This window comes from Oncorhynchus clarkii, chromosome 9, assembly GCF_045791955.1.
Source record: "Oncorhynchus clarkii lewisi isolate Uvic-CL-2024 chromosome 9, UVic_Ocla_1.0, whole genome shotgun sequence".
NCBI lineage: Eukaryota > Metazoa > Chordata > Actinopteri > Salmoniformes > Salmonidae > Oncorhynchus > Oncorhynchus clarkii.
Window position 1 is genome coordinate 30,131,578 of NC_092155.1, and position 27,780 is coordinate 30,159,357.

At 41.0% G+C, this 27,780-nt stretch overlaps 1 protein-coding gene across 1 annotated transcript in view; it reads right to left on the reverse strand.

The window, feature by feature from the left end:
* LOC139416200 (uncharacterized protein KIAA0232-like) overlaps positions 1-27,456 on the reverse strand; it is a 33,016-nt gene extending 5,560 nt beyond the window's left edge. Inside the window, exons 1-5 of the mRNA XM_071164584.1 lie at positions 27,313-27,456; positions 21,640-22,192; positions 8,267-8,407; positions 227-296; positions 49-130 (exon numbers count right to left, since the gene is read on the reverse strand). Coding sequence (XP_071020685.1) covers positions 49-130; positions 227-296; positions 8,267-8,407; positions 21,640-21,858 — 512 coding nt within the window. The 5' untranslated portion in view covers positions 21,859-22,192; positions 27,313-27,456. The remainder of the gene's footprint in view (positions 1-48; positions 131-226; positions 297-8,266; positions 8,408-21,639; positions 22,193-27,312) is intronic.
* Between the last annotated feature and the right edge of the window lie 324 nt (positions 27,457-27,780).

The window sequence follows — 27,780 nt, forward strand, 5'->3', positions numbered from 1 at the left end:
ACTCAGGACAGTATTGTGGTTATGGGTAAAAAAAATTAAAAAACATACATTTCCACCTGGTCCTTTGAGGAAGAGGACTCAACTTGTTCAGGAGACTGAGATCCATAAGATTTGTTGAGCGGTTTTTCTTCTGTGAAGAATTATAAGCAATATGATAAGAAGTGTCATCATTGAAGTGTTTTTATATTTACTAGGGCATACAAATGTATAAACCCAAGATACAAACCTTTCTGTTTGTTTTGGATGTCCTTGAGTTTGGAGCAAAGCTCCTCGACCAGGCTCTCAATTCCAGAGTTCTGTGGGGAAATAATTAGGGAGAATGTAACATCTAGCAAATAATCCATTGAAGAGAATGGATCAGACCATTCATAAAGTGATGGGATGTATCCATCAATAACACTTAGGGGTTTGAACATATGCTTTTTTCAAAGGCAAACTTTGACCCCCATTGTAACACTGACTAGAGGGTATTAACATAGGGCTGACAGAAGTCTAACCAGCTGACTGTCGGCACGGGCATGCTCTACCATGACCGTGTTAAATCAGTGTTTCCATTAGCGACTGACGGCTAATCACGGTTACACACAAAGATTTTCAACCGGCTACATTTTTCAGATTAACTAGACTACTTATTTATTTTTTTTAACCTTTTTTACCTTTATTTAACTAGGCAAGTCAGTTAAGAACAAATTCTTATTTTCAATGACGGCCTAGTAGGGGCAGAACGACAGGGGGGGGGGGTTTGAACTTGCAACCGTTCGGTTACTAGTCCAATGCTCTAACCACTAGGCTACCCTGCCGCCCCATTTAAAAGTTTCAATTCGATAGGTTTGTCGAGCCCTCTCCAACTAGAATGAACGATTTGCATATTCTAGCGATCTATTGATAGGATAGGTGCCTGTCAGTCACAAAGCGAGCGATGACTGGGAAACGCAGCAGAGACAAAGCGAGAGGTTTCACTCTCGCCAAAATAAGCCCAATGTGTTTCTATGGGCTTATTTTGGATCTAAGCATGTCGCCTCCCGCTTTGGGACAACAACTCCCATTTTTAAAGCGGAGACATGAGCATCTCGTCATTTTGTACAGATATCTGGTTGCAGTCGAATTTCTTTACGCGGAGGAGGGAGAGAAAGCATGATGCTCGTGAATTGGCACATCCCATGTAATGTAAGTGGTAACGAGGAGTCAAAATCCAAAAGCCTAATTATTGTTCTAACATTTTATTAATTTTCTTTCAAATAGCCAGCCACGCGGAGTCGTGGTGCCAAGTAGGCAATTTATTGTTTGTTGATTGACAACTGAACAGCAAGTGTTGACTAGTTTATAAAAAGGTGTCAAACTGACTGAATACGGTCATTCTCCTATATCCCTTTGCCATTCATATATCATGCAACGTGGTTATATGTCCATGGTATAAGTCCACGGGATACGTAAACCAAAGGATTTCCTTTCCTAAAATTTTGGGGCTTGCCAGACAGTGACGCTAAATTGAGTGACTCATATTCGTCAGTCTGAGTAGCCTACCGAATCGCATCGGTGGGGGGAATCCTTCATTTGTCTTCCTAAATTGCATAGGCTACTGATAGGCCTTGGCTTTTTGGCAATTATCTGCTGATAAATTATGAAGCTGGTAACTCATCACTGCAGGAACAATAGGTAGTGGAGAGCCTCATTTTATAATCAGGGCCCTCACAGAAACCAGGCATTAAAACGGAATTCAACAATATTCAAAAGTGCATTAACTTTAATAGGGAATCAACTAAATGTATTAATTTGCACAAGTTTATCATACGACATGAACAAAATGCGTTAGTGATTCGTATTTCTTGCAACCTCTGTGTGCAGTACTCAAGTCTGCCACTTTGTAAAGCTGTTAGCGATGATGCTAATGAAAAGTCTTCAATTAAAGCTGCAATATGTAACTTTTCTTTTTGGGTGATCTGACCAAATTCAGATGGAAATGTGGTAGGCTTTACAGATCTGTCACTCATTGAAAGCAAGTCTATAAGAAGCGGTAGATCCGTTTTATTTCTATGCTAACCATTCTTAAATTTTGTTTTTGCATCTTATTTTCTGTTTTGTATACCAGCTTCAAAAAGCTTAAAATACAATATTTTTGGTTAAACAGCCTATTGCTAGGTGTGCGCTTGAATTAAAGGGTAACTACATTTTTTTTTTTTTATCACAATTTTCCAGATTTTCCCCAGACCTCAAACATGGTCTACAGGGTGGGAAATTAAACACCTGCTGTACATTAGCCACAATGTATATTTCACCAGACAAGTTGGCGGGTGGTCACTCAGCATTTGGGAACAATTTTTGTTTCAATCCAAAACTCAAATGTATTAATTGGTCAAATTGACATGAAAGGCTGGTAAAAGACAGAATATTATCTCTGACAGACACTGCGATGCAGTGCCCTCGACCACTGCGCCGCGCCACCCGGGACGCACTGTTGATTCCTTGATGTTTAGTTGTACAACAGTTTCTGTTTTACTATGGTTTCAAATTATTTAATTTAAACACAGTTAAAAGGTAGGTCACAAATTAAATTGAGCAATATGCACCATTACTTCTTACGAGTAACACGTGTGTTTTAGTTTAAAGTGTAATGTTCTCTTACTTAGAAAATAGTCCTGATCATATCGGCCTAGACAATATCCAAAACTAACAGAGTGAATTCATACATTTTCAGTCATTTAAAGTTGTATACAGTGGGGCAAAAAAGTCTTTAGTCAGCCACCAATTGTGCAAGTTCTCCCACTTAAAAATATGAGAGGCCTGTAATTTTCATCATAGGTAAACTTCAACTATGACAGACAAAATGAGGAAAATATATCCAGAAAATCACATTGTAGGATTTTTTATGAATTTATTTGCAAATTATGGTGGAAAATAAGTATTTGGTCAATAACAAAAGTTTCTCAATACTTTGTTATATACCCTTTGTTGGCAATGACAGAGGTCAAACGTTTTCTGTAAGTCTTCACAAGGTTTCCACACACCGTTGCTGGTATTTTGGCCCATTCCTCCATGCAGATCTCCTCTAGAGCAGTGATGTTTTTGGGGCTGTTGCTGGGCAACACAGACTTTCAACTCCCTCCAAAGATTTTCTATGGGGTTGAGATCTGGAGACTGGCTAGGCCACTCCAGGACCTTGAAATGCTTCTTACGAAGCCACTCCTTCGTTGCCCGGGCTGTGTGTTTGGGATCATTGTCATGCTGAAAGACCCAGACATGTTTCATCTTCAATACCCTTGCTGATGGAAGGAGGTTTTCACACAAATCTCACGATACATGGCCCCATTCATTCTTTCCTTTACACGGATCAGTCATCCTGGTCCCTTTGCAGAAAAACAGCCCCAAAGCATGATGTTTCCACCCCCATGCTTCACAGTAGGTATGGTGTTCTTTGGATGCAACTCAGCATTCTTTGTCCTACAAACACGAGGAGTTGAGTTTACCAAAAAGTTATATTTTGGTTTCATCTGACCATATGACGTTCTCCCAATCTTCTTCTGGATCATCCAAATGCTCTCTAGCAAACTTCAGATGGGCCTGGACATGTACTGGCTTAAGCAGGGGGACACGTCTGGCACTGCAGGATTCGAGTCCCTGGCGGCGTAGTGTGTTACTGATGGTAGGCTTTGTTACTTTGGTCCCAGCTCTCTGCAGGTCATTCACTAGGTCCCCCCCCGTGTGGTTCTGGGAATTTTGCTCACCATTCTTGTGATCATTTTGACTCCACGGGGTGAGATCTTGCGTGGAGCCCCAGATAGAGGGAGATTATCAGTGGTCTTGTGTCTTCCATTTCCTAATAATTGCTCCCACAGTTGATCTCTTCAAACCAAGCTGCTTACCTATTGCAGATTCAGTCTTCCCAGCCTGGTGCAGGTCTACAATACAATACAAAACAAGTTTCTGGTGTCCTTTGACAGCTCTTTGGTCTTGGCCATAGTGGAGTTTGGAGTGTGACTGTTTGAGGTTGTGGACAGGTGTCTTTTATACTGATAACAAGTTCAAACAGGTGCCATTAATACAGGTAACGAGTGGAGGACAGAGGAGCCTCTTAAAGAAGAAGTTACAGGTCTGTGAGAGCCAGAAATCTTGCTTGTTTGTAGGTGACCAAATACTTTTCCACCATAATTTGCAAATAAATTCCTAAAAAATCCTACAAATGTGATTTTCTGGATTTTGTTTTCTAATTTTGTCTGTCATAGTTGAAGTGTACCTATGATGAAAATTACAGGCCTCTCATCTTTAAGTGGGAGAACTTGCACAATTGGTGGCTGACTAAATACTTTTTTTGCCCCACTACACACACACACACACACACACACACACACACACACACACACACACACACACACACACACACACACACACCTGTTCTGAAAGGCCCCAAGTCTGCAACACCACTAAGCAAGCAGCACCATGAAGACCAAGGAGCTCTCCAAACAAGTCACAAATTTGTGGAGAATTACAAAAAAATATCCAAACTTTTGAACATCCCATAGAGCATCATTTAAATCCATTACTTAAAAAATGGAAAGAATTTGGCACCACAACAAACCTGCCAAAAGAGGGCCACCTTCCAAAATTCACAGACCAGGCAAGGAGGGCATTAATCAGAGGCAACAAAGAGACCAAAGATAACCCTGAAGTAGCTGCAAAGCTCCACAGCGGAATTTGGAGTATCTGTCCATAGGACCACTTTAAGCTGTACATTCCACAGAGCTGGGCTTTATGGAAGAGTGGCCAATAAAAGCCATTGCTTAACGGGAAAAAATAAGCAAATACTTTGTGTTCGCCAAAAGGTGTGTGGGAGACTCCCCAAACATATGGAAGAAGGTACTCAGATGAGACTAAAATTGATATTTTTGGCCATCAAGGAAAACGCTAAGTCTGACGCAAACCCAACACCTCGCATCACCCCGAGAACATCATCCCCCACAGTGAAGCATGGTGGTGCAAGCATCATGCTGTGACAATGTTTTCATCAGCAGGGAGTGGGAAACTGGTCAGAATTGAAGGAATGATGGATGGCGCTAAATACAGGGAAATTCTTGAGGGAAACCTGTTTCAGTCTTCCAGAGATTTGAGACTGGGACGGAGGTTCACCTTACAGCAGGACAATGACCCTAAGCATACTGCTAAAGCAACACTCAAGTGGTTTAAGGAGAAACATTTAAATATCTTGGAATGGCCTAGTCAAAGCCCAGACCTCAATCCAATTGAGAATCTGTGGTATGACTTAAAGATTGCTGTACACCAGCGGAACCCATAGAACTTGAAGGAGCTGGAGCAGTTTTGCCTTGAAGAATTGGCAAAAATCCCAGTGGATAGTTGTGCCAAACTTAGAGACATACCCCAAGAAACTTGCAGCTGTAATTGCTGAAAAAGGGGTCAAAGTATTGACTTTGGGGGGGGTGAATAGTTATGCACACAAGTTTTCAGTTGTCGTCTTATTTCTTGTTTGTTTCACAATTAAAACTATCTTGATCTTCAAAGTGGTAGGCATGTTGTGTAAATCAAATGATACAAACACCCCAACAATCCTTTTTAATTCCAGGATGTAAGAAAACAATAGGAAAAATATCAGGGGGGGTGAATACTTTCACAAGGCACTGTAGTTATATCTTTCTACACAATATCATAACACATTTTTCCAGTCAGAGGTAAACTCAAAGGATTCAATTATTTTGCTGCGTATTTCAGATGGAATCAAGGCATTTATAATGTATCAGAGGCCACCAAAATAGAGCTCCTGCAACAACTTTTTCTATTTGGATGGCTACTCTATGTACTTGTGTAAAACACTGGTTAAATTTAGCTAAGAGGGAAAAATATTGTGAGAGAATGACTAAGCATAGCCCAAACAACCACCTGTCTTTCCATCAAAACACTTACAAAATATCAGGCATTAGACAAAGTTCTGACACCTACTTCTTCCTTGTACCTATTGATTTGCTGAACAAGTGATCTGTTTTGCTGTAAAAAAAATTTTTTTTAAAGTATTGCAACGATCAGGTCTATAAAAAGAAAGCCATGTCAAAATGCCTCAACAGAACAGCAGACAATAGACACCATCGTAAAAGCAACTGCATTCGGTGAGGAGTGCTATATATTGAGGGCCGGATTAGTCAAAAATGTTTTACATTTACACACTCCTCCTTCTCGCACTCTTTCTGACAGAAAGTGACATTCCTTACCATGACGCCCAGTAAAAAAAAAAGCTACGTTTCTCCCCTGGTCCTGTGTTTCCTCTTGCATCATTGTGTTAATGCCGGTCAGCTGACGGGCAACACGCACACACTCTGCTCTCTGTGCTGCAATCCTGTGCAGCATGTGCTGGTAAAAAAAAAAAAAAAAAGACTGCAGAGTCCAGTCCCCAGAGAGCAGCACACTCCTCCTCTACCTTGCAGACCCTTCCCCCTATACGCCCTCCAGCTCTATCTACTACGGGCTGCTTTTGATACTATACTACTGCCAACCAACCACTAAGGAAAATGTCAGACATTTTTTGGGGGATTTTGCTTGGGAAAAGGGCACAGACAGAATATAATGCAGGTTTATTAAACTGTGCACTCGCTTACATGCATTGACACCTCTGCAACGTCACACATAACATTATCTCAATACTGAGTGTAACAGTGTAAGTGCACATGGGAGTCTTTCACTGGTTCACAGTTCTTCACTTTGCTGACCTCAATCCAACATTGCCAGTAAACACTCATTACATCACACTGGCTGTGAAAATCCTGGAGAGCAATCCCAAAATAAGGCTGGTCAGTCTTATTCTAAAATGGATTTAAAAAAATATATTCAATCTACACATAATACCACAAGGTTGTTTCCATTGATCATCCTTGAGATGTTTCTGGACTCCAATCAAGTTGTACTTGTGGTAAATTCAATTGATTTGACATGATTTGGAATGGCACACACCTGTCTATATAAGGTCCCACAGTTGACAATGCATGTCAGAGCAAAAACCAAGCCATGAGGTGGAAGGAATTGTCTGTAGAGCTCCGAGACAGGATTGTCGAGGCACAGATCTGGGGAAGGGTACCAAAACATTTCTGCAGTATTGAAGGTCCCCAAGAACACAGTGGCCTCCATCATTCTTAAATGGAAGAAGTTTGGAACCGATAGTCACTCTGAAGGAGCTCCAGAGTTCCTCTATGGAGATGGGGAACCTTCCAGAAGGACAACCATCGCTGCAGCACTCCACCAATCAGGCCTTTATCGTAGAGTGGCCAGAAGGAAGCTACTCCTCAGTAAAAAAAGACAACAGTCTGCTGTGAGTTTGCCAAAAGGCACCTAAAAAGACTCTCAGACCATGAAACAAGATTCTCTGGTCTGATGAAACCAAGATTAAACTCTTTGGCCTGAATGCCAAGCATAACGTCTAGAAGAAACCTGGCACCATCCCTACAGTGAAGCATGGTGGCAGCATCACACTGTGGGGATGTTTTTCAGCGGCAGGGACTGGGAGACTAGTCAGGAGAGGGAAAGATGAACAGAGCAACGTACAGAGATCCTTGATGAAAAGCTGGTCCAGAGCACTCAGGACCTCAGACTGGGGTGTAGGTTCACCTTCCAAAAGAGCAACCCTAAGCACACAGCCAAGACAAGTCTCTGAATGTCCTTGAGTGGCCCAGCCAGAGCCCGGACAATTTCTAGAGTGTTGGAAGGTTCCAAGGGTACAGTGGTCTCAAGCATTTGGAAATTGAAACTACCCAGAGCTGGCCATCCAACCAAACTGAGCGAACAGCCGAGAAGGACCTTGGTCAGGGAAGTGACCAAGAACCCAATGACCACTCTGACAGAACTACAGAGTTTGTTGGCTGAGATGGTAGAACCTGCCAGAAGGACAGTTTATAGCACTTCACCAATCTGGGCTTTATGGGAGAGTGGCCAGATTGAAGCCACTCCTGAGAAAAAGGCACGACATAACAAAAAGTGGAATAAGTCAAGGGGTATGAATACTTTCTGAAGGCACTGTACATGCTTCTGCTATTCTTCAATGGCTCAACATATTCAGCTTTGTAGCTTACAAGCTGGTGTGTGCCAAAATAACCACAGAACTGCTGTACTAATTATCATTATATGCAACTGCTCCTGAATATTCAAGCTTCAAAGAGTCAAAGTGAAATATATCATTTCAATTTCTCAGGAGTGCATGAGCAATGCTGTGAGTAGACTACGCATACAAAAACATGGGGTGAAGAGATGTGGCGACACTGGAGTGAACGGCACTTACTTCATCAGATGCTGAACGCAGACATTGCACAGCGGCTTGCTTCTTTATCTCCTCCAGACTTAGGTCCGTCCCTCCTCCTTTCTTCTTACTCTTGCCCCATTTCTTCCCAGTTCCCTTCTCCCAGCCCAAGATGTCATTTTCCTGCACACACAATTCCTCCACATCAGTCATTTAATGGGACAGCTCGTCTAAATAGGAAAAGGAAATGCAAGTTTTAGAACATTGTAAATGTAAGAAATACAAGACGGCTTTAAATCAATAGGTTCACTTACAATCACCTGACTCATAATGAATACGAAACAGAACCCTCTCCTTCATTGGCTATGTGTATGTTTAGTTTAGTAGGATCCCCATTAGCTACTGCACATGCAGCAGCAACTCTTCCTGGGCTCCACATAAAATGTAGAATACATGACAAAGTACAGAACATACTGCATTAAATTAAAAAAAATACTTATATATTGGAAAGACACCCAGAGACAACAAAAATACTATTTACACACTTCATATATACATATTCATATATACAGTATATATGAATATGGCCCATCTACTGTTGCTAGCCCCAATTTGGACTTGCTCTGATATCTGCTTCACTGATTGCTGCTCTCGTAAAAGCCTGGGTTTTCTGCACGTTAACACTAGAAGCTTATTACCTATAAAATGGATCAATTGAAAGTGTGGGTTTACAGCTCCAATCCAGATGTGTTTGTCATTACTGAGACGTGGTTAAGGAAGAGTGTTTTGAATACTAATGTTAACCTTTCTGGTTATACCTTTGTTTTTGGCAAGACAGCTCTTCCAAAAGGTGGGGGAGTGGCAATCTTTACCAAGGATCACCTTCAGTGCTCAGTTGTTTCCACCTAGTCTGTCCCCAAACAATTTGATTTGCTGGTTTTAAGCATAAAAATAAAAAAACTTTCCAATAGCTCTTTGTTGTCTGTTGCTGGGTGCTATAGTCTTCCATCAGCACCGGCCTGTACCCTACCTACCTCTCTCCTGGCCCCATACACTAAGTCTGAATTTGTCCTGCTAGGTGACCTAAACTGGGACATGCTTAAACCACCTGACCAAGTCCTAAAGCAATGGGACTCCCTAAATCTTTCTCAGATTGTTACCATTTCCAAAAGATATAACTCCAAACACCCAGAAAAGGCTACTCACCTCAGTGTTATCCTCACAAATAATCCTGATCGGTTTCAGTCTGGTGTTTTCTGTAATGATCTTAGTAATCAATGTTTTACAGCCTGTAACGGCTGCTCAGTGAAACGACTTGTCCTGATTTGTCATAGATGCTTGCTAAAAAAACGTTAATGAGCAAGCCTTGTAAATTGGTATAGAATCAGCTTGATGCCCTCTGTCGAAGACGCTTGGACCTTCTTTTTTTGATATTTTCAGTGGTAACAAACACGCACCCATAAAGAAAATGAGAATTAAAAACAGGTGATCTTGCAGAGTTACTCCACCTCAAGATCTGCATTTGGCGAAAGGCTTGGCACACACATACTCAGGCTGACTGGCTCTCATTCAAGCAAATGAAAAATAAGTGCACTCAGGTTATCCAGAAGGCCAAAGTTGGTTACTTTAAGGAGCAGTTCTCTCTCTGTGGGTCGAACCCCAAGATATTCTGGAAAACGGTTAAAGACCTAGAGAATAAACCCTCTTCCTCACAGCTGCCCATGTTCCTTAATGTTGATGTGGTTGTTACTGTGGTTGTTACTGACAAGAAGAACAAGAAGAACATGGCTGAGCTCTTTAATCACCACTTCATTATGTCAGGATTCCTATTTGACTCAGCCATGCCTCCTTGCCCGTCCAACATTTCCTCATCTCCAACCCATTCCATTGTGACTATCCCCTCTTTTTCCCCTGCCGTGCTACAAAGTTTCTCCCTTTCTGGTCACTGAGTCCGAGGTACTAAAAGAGCTCCTGAAAATTGACCCCCAAAAAACATCTGGGTCAGATGGTTTAGACCCTTCCTTCTTTAAGGTTGCTGCCCCCATCATTGCCAAGCCTTTCAGACCTTTTTAACTGGTCTCTCCTTTCTGGGAAGGCAGCCACAGTGCATTCTTTATTTAAAAAGGGGGAGATCAAGCTGATCCGAACTGTTATAGGCATATTTCTATTTTGCCCTGTTTATCAAAAGTGTTGGAAAAACTTGTCAATAAATCAGCTTACTGGCTTTCTTGATGTCTATAGTATTCTCTCTGGTATGCAATCTGGTTTTCCACTCAGGTTATGGATGTGTCACTGCAATCTTAAAAGGTCCTCAATGATGTCACCATTGTCCTTGATTCTAAGCAATGTTGTGATGCTATTTTTATTGACTTGGCCAAAGCTTTTGATACGGTAGACCATTCCATTCTTGTGAGCTGGCTAAGGAGTAATGGTGTCGGAGGGGTCTTTGGTCTGGTGTGCTAACTACCTCTCTCAAAGAGTGCAGTGTATAAAGTCAGAACATCTGCTGTCTCTGCCACTGCCTGTCACCAAGGGAGTACACCAAGGCTCGATCCTAGGCCCCACGCTGTTCTCAATTTACATCAACAACATAGCTCAGGCAGTAGGAAGCTCTCATCCATTTATATGCAGATGATCGTCTTATACTTTGTTAAATATCTCTCTACAACAATCTCTACTCTTAACCTTGTTCTGAACACCTCCAAAACAAAGGTCATGTGGTTTGGTAAGAAGAATGCCCCTCTCCCCACCGGTGTCATTACTACCGCCAAAGGTTTAGAGCAGGCCTGGGCAATTATTTTCCATGGAGGGCCACATTAGAATATATTTTTGCCATCGCGGTCCAGAATCATATTACAGGATTATATATCATGTGTATGACTTGACAGATATATACTGTAAATCACATCCAGATATGCAATTTATTTTACTTTATTAACATCCACAGAAATAAACCATATCCATGTTCTCCTTTTGGTAGGTATTTTCATTATTAAACATGCAATGAACTACACGGAGGGAAAAGTACACTGCATTCAGCACCACGGACAAAATTCTTGTTAACGGGTATGCACAAAAACATAGGAAAGAGTGAGCTCAACATTACATTTCAACTACTCAATCAGTGTGAGGAGTGAAGTCTCTGATGGGCATTGACTAGAGCAGTGAAGTCAGGTATAGTTTCTGACGTCGCTATGCGCAGGATTGCTGAGAGTCAGTAAGAGAATCTTTGTCTTGACTTGTTATATTTCATCACTGAAAATGTCTTCACATACATGGGTTGACCCAAACAGTACAAACATCTTCTGAGCATGACTCCTAATCTTTGGAAAGTTTTGTTCATCGAGAGATGCATAGAACCTCATCAGTGACATTGTTTTGATTGTTTTCCAATCACTGCATCAGACTGAAGATCGATAAGCTTAAATTGCAGGTCAGTGGGAGCGTTATCCACATTGAAGGTGAAAGGAGAGAAGCAACAGCATGTCATTTTCCAACACTTTGAAATCCTCAAAACGATGAGAAAACTCCTTGTTCAAAGCATACAGCAGCGATGTATACTTCTCCCACTGGTCATCTGATAGGGAACAGCCTAGTTGTGGAAGGTGGGTGAGATTGTTGGCTTCTACTTGGCGGGTCAGGGGGAGTAATTTTCCCTTGAAGGCTTTGACAAGGCTGTACATCTGATGTGCAAAAGGCCCTTCCCTTGTAGTTTGGAATTCAGTTCATTCATGGAGGGCCATGATGTCCACGGTTAAGGCAAAATAATTAAACCATTCTTTCTTGCAGTTGAGAGAAATCCACATTTTACTTTCATTTGCAAAAACTCATCAATCTCCGACTTCAGGTCCCACACCCTTTTAAGCACCTTCCCCAAACTCAGCCATCTCACGTTTGTGTGGTAGGGGAGATCTGCATGACCTGACTGTCTCTTCCAACAGTGAGACAAACTGTCTGTGGTTTAAAGATTTCGCTCTTATGAGGTTTACCATTTTATTGGCTGTATCCACAACATGGCTCATTTTCAGGACACATTTACAGAGCACCTGATGAATAATGCAATGCAGGAAAATAATTTTCTGATCTGGGTTCAGCTCAGCTACTTGATCTTGTGTCCTTTTCAAAAGGCCAACGTTTTTTCCTGTCAAGTTTGGGCACTCAGTGGTCACACAGGATAACTTTTTAAAACTCAGTCCCAGCTTTGCCACACACTTATTAACCTCCTATATAAATAAATATGGCTAAACGGTACACTGTCCTTCTCTCAGCGCATATCAAAGCTGCAGGCTAAAAGTTAAATATAGACTTGGTCTCCTCTGTAGTAAATCACTCTTTCACCCCAGCTGCCAAACTAACCCTGATTCAGATGACCAATCTACCCATGCTAGACTACAGAGACGTAATTTATAGATCGGCAGGTAAGGGTGCTCTCAAGGGGCTAGATGTTCTTTAACATTCGGCCATCAGATTTGCCACCAATGCTCCTTATAGGACACATCACTGCACTCTATACTACTCTGTAAACTGGTTGTCACAAGACCCACTGGTTGATGCTCATTTATAAAAACCCTCTTATGCCTCACTCCCCCCTATCTGAGATATCTATTGCAACCCCCATCCTCCACATACAACACCCGTTCTGCCAGTCACATTGTGTTAAAGGTCCCCAAAGCACACCCATCACTGAGTCACTCCTCTTTTCAGTTCACTGCAGCTAGCGAGTAGAACGAGCTGCAAAAATAAAATAAAAAAAACTGTCCATGTTTGAGTTTTTGAATGAAGATAACTCAAACTGGACCGTTATCTTCATTTAAAGACTCAAACATGGACACTCGTACTGACAGTTGTGGCTGTTTCGCGTGATGCATTGTTGTCTATACTTTTTTGCCGTATGTGCCATTGTCTGTGCCTAACAATATTTGTACCATGTTTGTGCAGCTACCATGTGTCGCTACCGTGTTGTTGTCATGTGATGCTACTGTGCTGTGTGTCTTTGGTCTCTCTTTATGTAGTGTTGTGGTGTCTCTTATCATGTGTGTTTTGTCCTGCATTCTTAATCCCAGCCCCCCCCCCCCCCCCCCAGGCATCCTATTGTCTCTTGGTAGGGAGTAATTGTAAATAAATTTGTTCTTAACAGTTTAATTATTACCAGACATCAATATGGTACAGTTGATCTGTGTCAAAACCGCATATAAAAAAATAAGACATAGGCTACCTCTCCCAATCTTCACAACAAATTTGTCAATATGACTTGACCATGATAACTGACTATCCAATGCTAGGAGTTCAACTTCTTCAATGGTTTAGGGTTAAGAGAATGCTTTGAACCAAATACAATTGTTTTTGTATTTCAGAACAGATTACACTAACTCCTTGCCAAGAGTCTGTGCGCTCACTGGCTGTAGGTGCTGATGTATGCTGATGATTGCACACTACACATAGTCATTTTAGCTTCTTCTAAGACAAGTGACAAATCATTTGTAAAAACAGAGAAGATTAACTTGACTTTTTCCACATTTTGTTAAGTTAGCCTTATTCTAAAATGGATTAAATAGTATTTTCCACCCTCAATCTACACACAATACCCCATAATGACAAAGCAAAAACAGGTTGACATTGACAATTTATTACAAATTTATAAAATTGAATTATCCAATTGAAATAAGTATTCAGACCCTTTACTCAGGACTTTGTTGAAGTACCTTCGGCAGCAATTACAGCCTCGAGTCTCCTAGGGTCTGACGCCACAAGCTTGGCACACCTGTATTTGTGAGTTTCTCCCATTCTTCTCTGCAGATCCTCTCAAGCTGTGTCAGGTTGGATGGGGAGCGTTGCTGCACAGCTATTTTCAAGTCTCTCCAAAGTTGTTAGATCGGGTTCAAGTCCAGGCTCTGGCTGGACCACTCAAGGACATTCAGAGACTTGTCCCGAAGTCACTCCTGTGTGTTCTTGGCTGTGTGCTTAGGTTTGTTATCCAGTCCCTGCCGCTGAAAAACATCCCCACAGCATGATGCTGTAACCACGCTTCACCATACGGATGGTACCAGGTTTCCTCCAGACGTGATGCTTGGCATTTAGGCCAAAGAGTTCAATCTTGGTTTCATCAGACCAGAGAATCTTGTCTCATGGTCTGAGAGTCCTTTAGGTGCCTTTTGGCAAACTCCAAGCGGGCTGTCATGTGCCTTTTACTGAAGAGTGGCTTCCGCCTGGCCACTCTACTATAAAAAGGCCTGATTGGTGGAGTGCTGCAGAGATGGTTGTCTTTTTGGAAGGTTCTGCCATCTCACAGACGAACTCTGTCAGAATGACCATAGGGTTCTTGGTCACCTCCCTGACCAAGGCTCTTCTCCCCCGATTGCTCAGTTTGGCCGGGCAGCCAGCTCTAGAAAGAGTCTTAGTGGTTACAAATGTCTTCCATTTAAGAATGATGGAGGCCACTGTTCAATGCTGCAGACATTTTTTGGTACCCTTCCCTAGATCATTATGGGGTATTGTGTGTAGATTGATCAAATAGTTTTTCCCCCTCATCAATTTTAGAATAAGGCTGTAACATAACGTAGAAAAAGGGAAGGGGTCTGAATACTTTCCAAATGCACTGTATCCGATGTAAGAGAAGCTCCCATTGAAGAATACTCAGTTCTACTGGATAATTAAATCTCCAACCATGTGATGGCAGGTGATGTAAAGCCATATCAAGTGAGTTTTTTTCAAAAACAAATTATGATCAATAATAATCAAAGGCTGCACTGAAATCTAAAAATACAGCTTTTGGCCAATCAGTCATCGGAGTCACAAGTTGAAAGTCAGTAGTTAACTTATTAGAAAAATAGCATTGTATTTGTTCAAAACAATTTTCTCCATCAGTTTACTGAGAACAGGCAGCAAACAGATTGGGCGGCTGTTAGAGCCAGCAACGAGTGTTTTACTATTTTTAGGTAGTGGAATTACTATAGCTTCCTTCCATGCCTGTGGATACACACAGTCCTTTAGGCTTTTGTTAAAGACACGGCAAATAGGGGTGGCAATACAGTCTGCTACCATTCTCAATAGTTTGCCTATCTAGGTTGTCTATACCTGGTGGCTTATTATTGTTGATGGATAACAATAGTTTTTACACACAAACTTGACCAAATTCAAACGCCAATCCTTCCATCATATTTGAATATTGAAGATCTAATAATGAGAGTTCACTTCTCAGTTTGTCCTCCTTACCAGTGAAAGTAATTGAAATTGTCTAGTTTCCGGAGAGGAAGGAAACCGATCTGGGATTTCACTATGAGGCCAATAGTGATTTTAAAACAGTTAAGAGTTTAATGGCTGTGATATGAGAACTGAGGATGGATAAACATTGTAGTTACTTCGCAATAAGCCTAAATGACAAAGTAAAACTAAGGAAGCCTGTACAGAATATGCACCCTGTTTGCAATAAGGCACTAAAGTAAAATTGCAAAAAATGTGGCAAATAAATTTACTTTATGTCCTAAATCAAAAACATGGTTCAGTCTGCTTTCTAAACATACACTGGGAGCAAATTAACCTTTCAGCAGGACAATAACCTAAAACATGGCCAAATCTACACTGGAGTTTCTTACCAAAATAGTTAATGTTCCGGAGTGGTCTAGTTACAGTTTTTTCTGAAATCGGCTTGAAAATCTATGTCAAGGTTTGAATGGGCTGTCTAGCAATGATCAACAAACAACTTGACAGAGCTTGAAGAATAAAATAGTGCTCATGTTGTACAATCCAAATGTGCAAAGCGCTTATAGGAATTATCCAGAAAGACTCATAGCTGTAATCGCTGTCAAAAGGTGCTTCTACAGCACATATGTCAGAGTCAAGGCCCGCGGGCCACATCCGGCCCGCAAGAAGGTTTTTTACGGCCCCTGGGATGATCTTGATTTATTATTAGAACCGGCCCGCAGCAAGCCGGCAGCCCGCAGATCTTTTACACGCACCAATACTACATTTCCCACAATGCAAAGGTGACGCACCGAGCAGTAGGCTGCTTCATTTCAATATTTATTGGCACAGCAGTCGTCAGCATCACAGTAAAATTAACTTTCAGATACCCATCAAAAATGGCAAAACGGAAGGTGGATACTGAGAACGGGGGGTTTCAAACAAGGTGGGAGTCGGAGTATATGTTCACGAAGGTAGCTGGAAAACCTGTGTGTCTTCTGTGTGGAGAAAGTGTGGCGGTACTGAAAGAGTATAATCTGAGACGACATTATGAAACGAAACACGCGGACACACACGCGGACGCAACTGTCAAGGCCAGTTTTATTTTGGCAGAAGAGATCGCTAAATCAGCCCGGCCATTTACGGAGGGGGATTTCATCAAAAACTGCATGATTAAAGTTTGTGACGAAGTTTGCCCAGAAAAAAGGCAACTCTTTTTAAATGTGAGTCTGAGCAGAAACACCATTGCCGAGAGAGTAGACCAGTTGTCCATCAATCTAAAAGAGCAGCTTGTGAAAAAGGGAAAAGATTTTATTGCATATTCCTTGGCTGTGGATGAGAGCACCGACATTTCTGACATTGCCCAGTTGTCAATTTTCATCCGCGGAGTGGACTCCAACCTAAGCGTGACAGAGGAGTTTTTGGCTTTACGTCCTATGCATGGCACAACTACGGGGCATGATTTGTATGAAGAGGTGTCAAGATGTGTAAATGAGATGGAGCTGCCTTGGGAAAAACTCGTGGGTTTGACAACCGACGGAGCACCTGCGATGTGTGGACACAGGAGCGGACTGGTGGCGAAGATACGGGAAAAGATGCAAGAGGAAAACGCGACAGGTGAGCTGACAGCTTATCATTGTATCATACACCAGGAAGCGTTGTGCGGTAAAGCCTTGAAAATGGAGCATGTAATGAGCATCATCACGCGCACAGTTAACTTTATCAGAGCCAAAGGTTTGAATCACCGCCAGTTCAAGGCATTTCTGACGGAGTTAGAAACGGAGCATGGTGATTTGCCTTATCACACAGAGGTGCGATGGCTAAGCCAGGGAAAGGTGCTTCAAAGATGTTTCGAGCTTCGTGAGGAGATTTGTCTGTTCTTGGACAGCAAAGGGAAAGACACAACACAACTCCGAGACGAAATGTTTCTGTGTGAAATGGCTTTTCTGTGTGACATTACGAGTCATCTGAATGCAATAAACTTGCAGCTGCAGGGTCGGGATCGTGTCATCTCTGATATGTACAGTACAGTGAAGGCATTTAAAACCAAACTGACTCTGTGGGAGACGCAGATGCGGAAAGAAAATTTGAGCCACTTTCCCAGCTGCCAGACCATGAAAGAGAAGCTCTCTACCAGTGCGTTCCCGAGCACACAGTTGGCTGATAAAATAGGTATGCTTGCCGCTGACTTTCGACGCCGATTTGCTGACTTTGAAGCACAAAAAAGCAGGTTGGAACTGCTCGGTAACCCATTTGCTGTTGACGTGGAAAGCTCACCACCAAACCTCCAAATGGAGTTGATTGACCTCCAATGCAATGATGCACTGAGGGCAAAATATGCGGCAGTGGGTGCTGCGGAGTTCGCCCGTTTCCTCCCCGGCACAATGCCCCAGCTGCGCATCCAGGCTGCTCAAACGTTGTCTATGTTTGGCAGCACATACCTGTGTGAACAACTGTTTTCTTTGATGAACCTGAACAAAACATCACACAGAAGTCGACTTACTGCTGAACACCTCCACTCAATTCTGAGGATTTCTTCAGCTCAGAGCCTTACCCCGAACATTGATGAACTTGTGGAAAAGATGGGACACCACCAAGTATCACCCTCAAACAAGTGAACATTACTGTGCAATCACATATTTAGAGTTTTTACTCAGTTCAAGTTTAAAAGTTAAAATTTAATATTTGTTTTCACTGCATGTTACTTCTCCTTAAACAAAGTGTTGTTTTTGATTAATAGATTTTTGCACTTTATTTTTTTGTATTTCAATCCAATTATATTTTAAAAATATTTCAGTTGAGTGGATGATAGAAAATTGCTATTATTGTTTTTTCTTTGAAGTAAATTTAGCCCACTTTTGCTAAAATAGAAAATATAGTCTACTGATGGTGCCTTGAATACCGGTTTCTTTCATTTAATGTTCATGTTATGGGGATATTTATATAAAGGAAATTTGTCTTTTGTGTCTGTTGAAAATTAAAGATTACTGACAGAGCCATAAGAAAATATTGCTTTATTTATCTGATCATATTGTAATATATTTGTTAGGTTTTCAGTAGGTTCAATTAGGTTCACTAGACTATATGCGTCATTTAAAAATTTTTCAATGAACATTCGAACAGTCCGGCCCTCGTCTTGTAGCTGATTTTTTTATTTGGCCCTCCGTCCATTTGACTTTGACACCCCTGTTCTACAGAGTATTGACCCAGGGGTATAAATTAGATACACAACATTACCAACTGTTTGAGATTAGGCCTGGCTCGCAGTTGGCATTCCAATTCATCCCAAAGGTGTTCAATGGGGTTGAAGTCACAGCTCTGTGCAGGTCATTCGTTCTTCCACACAGATCTTGACAAACCATTTCTGTATGGACCTTGCTTTGTGCACGGGGGAATTTTCATGCTGAAACAGGAAAGGGCCTTCCCCAAACTGTTGCAAGCACAGAACCGTCTAGAATGTCATTGATGCTGTAGTGTTAAGATTTCCCATCACTGGAACTAAAGGGCCATGAGAAACAGCCCCAGACCATTATTCCTCCTCCACCAATCTTTACAGTTGGCACCATGCATTCGGGTAGGTAGCGCTCTCCTGGCATCTACCAAACACAGATTCGTCCATCAGACTGCCAGATGATGATGCGTGATTAATCACTCCAGAGAATGGATTTCCACTGCTCCAGAGTCCAATGGCAGCGAGCTTTACACCACTCCAGCCGACGCTTGGCATTGGGTAAGGTGATCTTAGGCTTGTGTGCAGCTACTCAGCCATGGAAAGCCATTTCATTGAGCTCCCGACAAACAGTTGTTGTGCTGACGTTACTTCCAGAGGCAGTGTTGCATCCGAGGACAAATGCTTCAGCACTCGGCGGTCCCATTCGCAGCTTGTGTGGCATACCACTTTGCGGCTGAGCCATTGTTGCTCCTAGACGTTTCCACTTCACAATAACAGCACTTACAGTTGACAGGGGTAGCTCTAGCAGGGCAGAAGTTTGACCTTACTTGTTGGAAATTGGCATCCTATGATAGTGCCACGTTGAAAGTCACTGAGCTCTTCAGTAAAGGCCATTCTACTGCCAATGTTTGTCTATGGAGATTGCAATGGCTGTGTGCTTAATTTATACACCTGTCAGAAACGGGTATGGCGGAAATAGCCAAATCCACTTATTTGAAAGAGTCTCCAAACGTTTGTTTGTGTTTGTGTGTATATATATATATATATATATATAGTGCCTTGCGAAAGTATTCGGCCCTCTTGAACTTTGCGACCTTTTGCCACATTTCAGGCTTCAAACATAAAGATATAAAACTGTATTTTTTTGTGAAGAATCAACAACAAGTGGGACACAATCATGAAGTGGAACGACATTTATTGGATATTTCAAACTTTTTTAACAAATCAAAAACTGAAAAATTGGGCGTGCAAAATTATTCAGCCCCTTTACTTTCAGTGCAGCAAACTCTCTCCAGAAGTTCAGTGAGGATCTCTGAATGATCCAATGTTGACCTGAATGACTAATGATGATAAATACAATCCACCTGTGTGTAATCAAGTCTCCGTATAAATGCACCTGCACTGTGATAGTCTCAGAGGTCCGTTAAAAGCGCAGAGAGCATCATGAAGAACAAGGAACACACCAGGCAGGTCCGAGATACTGTTGTGAAGAAGTTTAAAGCCGGATTTGGATACAAAAAGATTTCCCAAGCTTTAAACATCCCAAGGAGCACTGTGCAAGCGATATAATTGAAATGGAAGGATTATCAGACCACTGCAAATCTTCCAAGACCTGGCCGTCCCTCTAAACTTTCAGCTCATACAAGGAGAAGACTGATCAGAGATGCAGCCAAGAGGCCCATGATCACTCTGGATGAACTGCAGAGATCTACAGCTGAGGTGGGAGACTCTGTCCATAGGACAACAATCAGTCGTATATTGCACAAATCTGGCCTTTATGGAAGAGTGGCAAGAAGAAAGACATTTCTTAAAGATATCCATAAAAAGTGTCGTTTAAAGTTTGCCACAAGCCACCTGGGAGACACACCAAACATGTGGAAGAAGGTGCTCTGGTCAGATGAAACCAAAATTGAACTTTTTGTCAACAATGCAAAACTTTATGTTTGGCGTAAAAGCAACACAGCTCATCACCCTGAACACACCATCCCCACTGTCAAACATGGTGGTGGCAGCATCATGGTTTGGGCCTGCTTTCTTCAACAGGGACAGGGAAGATGGTTAAAATTGATGGGAAGATGGATGCAGCCAAATACAGGACCATTCTGGAAGAAAACCTGATGGAGTCTGCAAAAGACCTGAGACTGGGACGGAGATTTGTCTTCCAACAAGACAATGATCCAAAACATAAAGCAAAATCTACAATGGAATGGTTCAAAAATAAACATATCCAGGTGTTAGAATGGCCAAGTCAAAGTCCAGACCTGAATCCAATCGAGAATCTGTGGAAAGAACTGAAAACTGCTGTTCACAAATGCTCTCCATCCAACCTCACTGAGCTCAAGCTGTTTTGCAAGGAGGAATGGGAAAAAATTTCAGTCTCTCGATGTGCAAAACTGATAGAGACATACCCCACGCAACTTACAGCTGTAATCGCAGCAAAAGGTGGCGCTACAAAGTATTAACTTAAGGGGGCTGAATAATTTTGCACGCCCAATTTTTCAGTTTTTGAAATTGTTAAAAAAGTTTGAAATATCCAATAAATGTCGTTCCACTTCATGATTGTGTCCCACTTGTTGTTGATTCTTCACAAAAAAATACAGTTTTATATCTTTATGTTTGAAGCCTGAAATGTGGCAAAAGTTTGCAAAGTTCAAGGGGGCCGAATACTTTCGCAATGCACTGTATATATATATATATATATATATATATATAGGTGTATCTATTTAATTTAATACATTTCTAAAAACATGTTTTCACTTTGTCATTATGGTGTACTGTGTGTAGTTGGGCAAAATAAATAATTATATTTAATCCATTTTGAATTCAGGCTGTAACAAAAATGTGGAATAGGGGTGGCTTTCCTTGTTATCATCTCTGATTCAGAGGGGTTGGGTTAAATGTGGAAGACATTTTGGTTGAATGGATTCAGTTGTGCAACTGACTAGGTATCCCTTTTCCCTTATTTTCCAAATGTTATGATCACGAGAACTTATATTGCTTTAACCAAGTGGGGGAACTAGAGACCATAATGTTTAACAAGACATTGTTACTGCTGGAAACCCACCTGATCCTGCAGGTCGTAACTGTCGTGCAGGAGCAGGCTGAGGACGTAGCGGGTGTAGATCATGGCATCAATCCCGCACTTCTCCAGCTCCTGGCCCAGCCAGCTCTGCACTGGGCCCAGCGAGTGGAGCAGGGACATCTCAGAGGTGGGCAGGGGGCCAACTGGGGGGTGGGGGCGTGAGAAGCTTACAGGAGCAGGACCGTCGCTCACTGGACGCATGGGAATCTTTAGGTGTTGACCATTCTGAGGTGGAGCGGCATTGTGACAGGTGGATGTGGAGAGGCAGTAGTGGGGCGGTGCGGAGAGAGGGCAGTGGAGCCTATCTGGAAGGGGGGATTTACTCCAGCAGGACGAACAAGAGGGAGTCTACTTGCAGAGACATGTAGGGGGCTGTTTTTTTAATTTTTTATTGCCTTGAGCAAGTAGGGATATTTACTCGTCAGGCATGACTTTAACTGATGAAAGCGATCAGCTGCTTGGCAAAACACTTGACGTGTTTGCGCATCAATCGGAGGGGATCATGTTGGGCTGCGGCTTACTCCACCGGCACAACCTGAAAGAGGAAACAGACTTGCGTCACTTCTCTGGGTTACATTTAAATGTTTCACAAGGTGTGTTCTGTTAAACTATGATATAGGCCCTAGACTTAGAAGACTTACAAAAAACACAAAGCAGTTGCTCACAACATACTTCAAAATAAAATGGCTTGTTGACCTTCAATTATTGGTTACTACAGGCCTCATCTCCCACCCTGCCCAAGTGCATATTTACAAGCAGTCTGTCCCCACAGATGGTTTTTAAAAGAGCAATTGCTCCTAAAAACAAACGTGTCATTTAGAAAATAGTCTGTGGCATCAATACGAGTCTGCAACATTTATTATAATGTCAAAATTGACTACAGTGTAAAACGGATCATTTTGGTCATAAAGTCAGTCTTGTCCTTAACTGAGTTGTGAGACTTATGGTCGTGACGTCATCACAACGTAAATGAAGGGTGGGTTTGGTTTCAATCCTGCCCACATGACAACAGCACACAAGAAATCATTAATTTGTGCAACTGCACTCAGCCTGATCATAATGCCCTATGGGGCTAGATAGAGACCATCAGTAAATTACACAATGTACATGGGACAATATGTTAACTCCAATAGCTCCAAATTTCAGTGGCTTAACTTCAAACCAACTATAACATTTTAGAAATGCATATTAAAAAAAAATGTGAAAGCATGTAATGAGTGGCCTAAAAAATAAAAAAAATAAAAGTCTGCAACATTTTGACAGCCCCCATCTTGCCCCACTAATTGGTTAAAGGATTTGGCTAAGTCTTCCCAGCTGCGAACACACACAAACACACAAATAAATCAACTTGCGTTTGAATTCAGTCATGGCAGCTAGCATTTATTAAATGAACCAAATATAAAACAAGTCCCAATCAAGAAGTTCAGACACCCTTTACAATGTGTTACACTAGCGCCAGCTTCCGGCTGAACAACCGGTTACACAAAATTTGAGGTTACGGTAATTGGCCAGGCCAATGTACACGGGGGTCATAAAAAGGGAGATCACAATTCTGTTTGTACACTTGTTTACATGGATATGATTCTTAATAAAAACCTATTTGCAACAAGCCATTACACTTCGTTATTATCAAGGCACTTCATTATTATTCAAGGTATTAAGTAAATATTTAACAAACGCCATGTTGGAGAAGATTTGTCATTTTTGTAATGACAACATTAACAGAGTCAAAATTAAGATAGGTGTCTTTTATACAGGTGTCTTTTATACAGGTAACGAGTTGAAACAGGTGCAGTTAATACAGGTAATGAGTGGAGAACAGGAGGGCTTCTTAAAGAAAAACTAACAGGTCTGTGAGAGCCGGAATTCTTACTGGTTGGTAGGTGATCAAATACTTATGTCATGCAATAAAATGCTAATTTAAATACTTAATCATACAATGTGATTTTCTGGATTTTGTTTTAGATTCCGTCTCTCACAGTTGAAGTGTACCTATGATAAAAAATTACAGACCTCTACATGCTTTGTAAGTATGAAAACCTGCAAAATCGGCAGTGTATCAAATACTTGTTCTTCCCACTGTATATACTGTACTCTATACCATCTACTGCATCTTGCCTATGCCGTTCGGGCATCACTCATTCATATATTTTTATGTACATATTCATTCCTTTACACTTGTGTGTATAAGGTAGTTGTGAAATTGTTAGGTTATATTACTGCATGGTCGGAACTAGAAGCACAAGCATTTCGCTACACTCGCATTAACATCTGCTAATTATGTGTATGTGACAAATAAATGTGATTGTTTGTGTCGCACTGCTTTGCTTTATCTTGGCCAGGTCGCAGTTGTTCTCAACTAGCTTACCTGGTTAAATAAAAGTGATGTCTTGATTCAACAGGTCTGGCAGTAATCAGGCCTGGGCGTGGCTAGTGAAATTGAACTCAGCTTTCCAAAAAATGTGATTAACCACAGTAAATTCACAATTTATTGCCCCCCTTGTTAAGGGGGGCAATTACTTTGTCACATAGGGCCATGAAGGTTCAGATAATTTTATTTATTAAGGGAAAAAAGCTATCACTTAACCCAAGTAAACACAAAACGCAGTTTATCTTGGTGTAATATTAAAATGTGTTTGATCTGAAACATTGTGTGAAAAATTTGCTAAAAAATATGAAATCACGAAGGGGGCAAATACTTTTTCACCGCACTGTATATGTAATAATATTTGACTAGTATTGGACTTAATAGACGACAATGAGCACATTATGGAAGATAGCTTTATTTTATTTGTAGACTTACAAGGCTTTTGATGCAGTTTAACATTTTCTTTTTGAAACCTAGATTTTTTTGTTTTTAGTCAATATTTTCAAATTGTAATTAAGACACTTTACAAGAATTGTATCAGCGCTGTTAAATTATCCCATGGAACTTCAGAGATTTGACATTAGACGCGGAATTAAACAAGGACGCCCAATTTCTCCTTTCTTATTGCTCACACAAGTTATGGCACTTCATATCAATGAGGATAGTTTTAGGGGTATTCAGATACAAGATAAAATGTTCACAATTGGCTGACGACACCATTTTTTTTTAAAAGATCATAAAGTTATTGAGTGTATTAATGCCTTCTCACATGTACCTGATTTATCTCTGAATATTAGGACGTGAATTATTTGCGTTGAAAAGATGTGACTTAAACTCAGTATGTAATATCCCTGTAAAAGATTTGATCACATATTTTGGTATTAAAGTTAACAAATATCAGATAGAAAAGGGCCAACTGAAATTTCTCTCCTATTGTAGAGACAATTGGAAAGAAATTTAACTCCTCGTTATTAAGAGATATTTCTTAATCTGGACATGTACTTCTGTCAAAATCTGAAGGTCAGTCCAGATTAGTTTATACCTCCCTTGCCTTGGATGTTCCTCTGTCAGTAACTAAAATAGTTGAAACTAAATTATTTAACTTCATATGGAGGGAAAAAAAACAAATTATTTAAGAAAAGCGGTAATATGTAGTACCCAAAATGAGAGAGGGTTGAATGCTCTGGATTTTAAAACCTCTTAATATAATCTTTCAGATCAAATGGATACAAAACTATTTAAGAAATAAGTTTTACATTTGGAATATAATCCCTAATTTAATATTCCAACAAATTGGTGGTCTAGAATTCTCACTCAAATGCAACATTGATGTGGGTAAGATCCCTATTAAGCTTGCTAACTTTCATAAACAAGTACTTCTAACTTGAAACCTCATGTACAAACCATAATTTTCCGCCACATTGATATACTATCTGGAAAAATAAAAACATAAAATACAAAAACAAGTCTTTGTTTTTCCAGAACTGGTTTGACAACAGCATTATCTGGGTTAAAGGGGTGGCAGGGTAGCCTAGCGTTTAGAGAGTTGGACTAGTAACCAGAAGGTTGCAAGTTCAAAACCCCGAACTGATAAGGTACAAATATGTTGTTCTGCCCCTGAACAGGCAGTTAACCCACTGTTCCTAGGCCGTCATTGAAAATAATAATTTGTTCTTGCCTAGTTAAATAAAAGGTAAAAAAAATAAAAAAATATTTTTAAAAATTGAATAATGATGGACAAGTGATATGATTATCCAGAATTCATGAGAACACAATGTTACATTCACTCCTGATGAGTTTCAAATCGTTTTAGAGCTGCCCCTAAAGGTGATATTCTTCTTTTAGGAGAATATAACAATACTCCAAGTGAAAATGTTGAGGATTTTCCATAAAACGAAGTGGGAGGAGAACAAACCCTTCTTCACATTATTTATGATACATTTAAAAATTCTACTTTGAAATTATCAGTAAATGTAACAAAAAAAGCAATACGCACCATAAAACTGACATTTAAAATGCATCTTGATATGTAATACCCCAGATATGTAATGTCTGTTAGGTTTATGTACTCTTGTTTGTATATTTCTGTTGTTGTATTTGTTTTGTTCATAATAATAAAATGAAAAAAATAAAACATCTTGCTCTGAACAGCACAGCCGATCTAACGTTGGGGATGCATTATAGATTCTACGTCACTGTTATCCTATGGTTTGTTGATGTCAATCTAACTAGCGAACAAATGACAGGAGACACATTAGTGTCTGGCTGGCTGGCTTCAGCAAACTTCTTTGACACTAAAGGTGCCTGTCTAGCTAACTAACGGTAGCCATGGATTATTCTGCATGATAGCTAGCTAGCTTAGTTAGCCAATGTTCACATTAACCAATGGGGGATAGTAAGTCAGCTGATAAGCATAAAACTAGCTAGCGATATAGGACTTTTCTTACGAGGTAGCCATTTCATTAGACACTAACAAAGCTAGCCAACCCTAGCTAGACGCACCATACACATTCGACTAGCCAGGGCTATAGCAAACGTTCAAAATTCCCCTAGCATGAGATAGCCACAAAGTTTGTAGCTAGCAGAAAATTACGGTAACACGTTTCCTTGAAAGGAGCAAATGTTAACTTATCCAATGTTTGACAGCCAGTGGCCGTCCATTCGCTCAAATGGCGACCGCTAGCTAGCTAGTTAACCGAACTAACCTAGGATACTTCACGTAGCTACAGTAACGTTAGCGAAGGTAGCTAGTTAGCTTTCCATATCCAGTAATAAACGCCTATAGATGATTGATCTACTGCTTAGGGAATTCATTGGGGTAACGGTAGTATTTAGAATTGTATTTGAATGTCACTGTAAACTTGACGCAGTTCTCGCTAACAGTAGGCGTGTGGGCAGATGACCGTTGACTGCTGCTATGATGGTGGAATTACAGAACGCGGTTTCCCATTTAACGCCATTGTACACACTGGCTCAAGTCACTTCCCTAAAGTTAAACGATATGACAACATTAGTAATCCATACCATTTCGGGAATTTAGTGTGGGGAAGGGGCCAACATTGGAACTGAGTAGTCCCATCAAAACACTGCAAAGTAACAGTACAACATTCCGACAAAAAAAAAACTGTTGTGAAACGACAGAGGAGGAGCGGCTGACTGACCTAACCCGGACCTGAGACGTTTAAAAAAATAAAAAATACATGCGCCACGAATTCTTACTATGTAACGTAACTTGAAATATATTGCGCTTTTTAGTAAACATTATTATTAAGATATTGTTTCCTTACCTGCCGTTACTTGAAGTAAAGAGGAGAAGAGGGGGAGTGGTTACTTCTCTCCCGCTGCGTTCCGAGCTCGCGCTCCGGAATCCTCTGCAGTAGCATCACTTATCATGGACGCCAAACGGCAACCGCGACAGCGCTGTTTTCAATGCCGATATTTCGACATTACATGAATCTGACGACATTACGGCTCTGACGCGAAGGCCCTCCCCCTCTGAGCAATGGCTCCTTTTGATCCAACATGTCGTGCATATAGGGACAGTTTCATACCGAAAGCTTCCGCCCCATCAGTCTCCAGGCAACAAGGCGAACCTCTACTACAACCAGTAGGATTTATTCATCCACTCACGATTGCATCAGAATGGCAAATAGTACGTCTCTCAAAATGTGAGTTTTATAAGCAGTGGTGTAAAGTGCTTAAGTAAAAACATTTTGATGTACTATTTAAGTAGTTTTGGGGGATAACTTTTACTT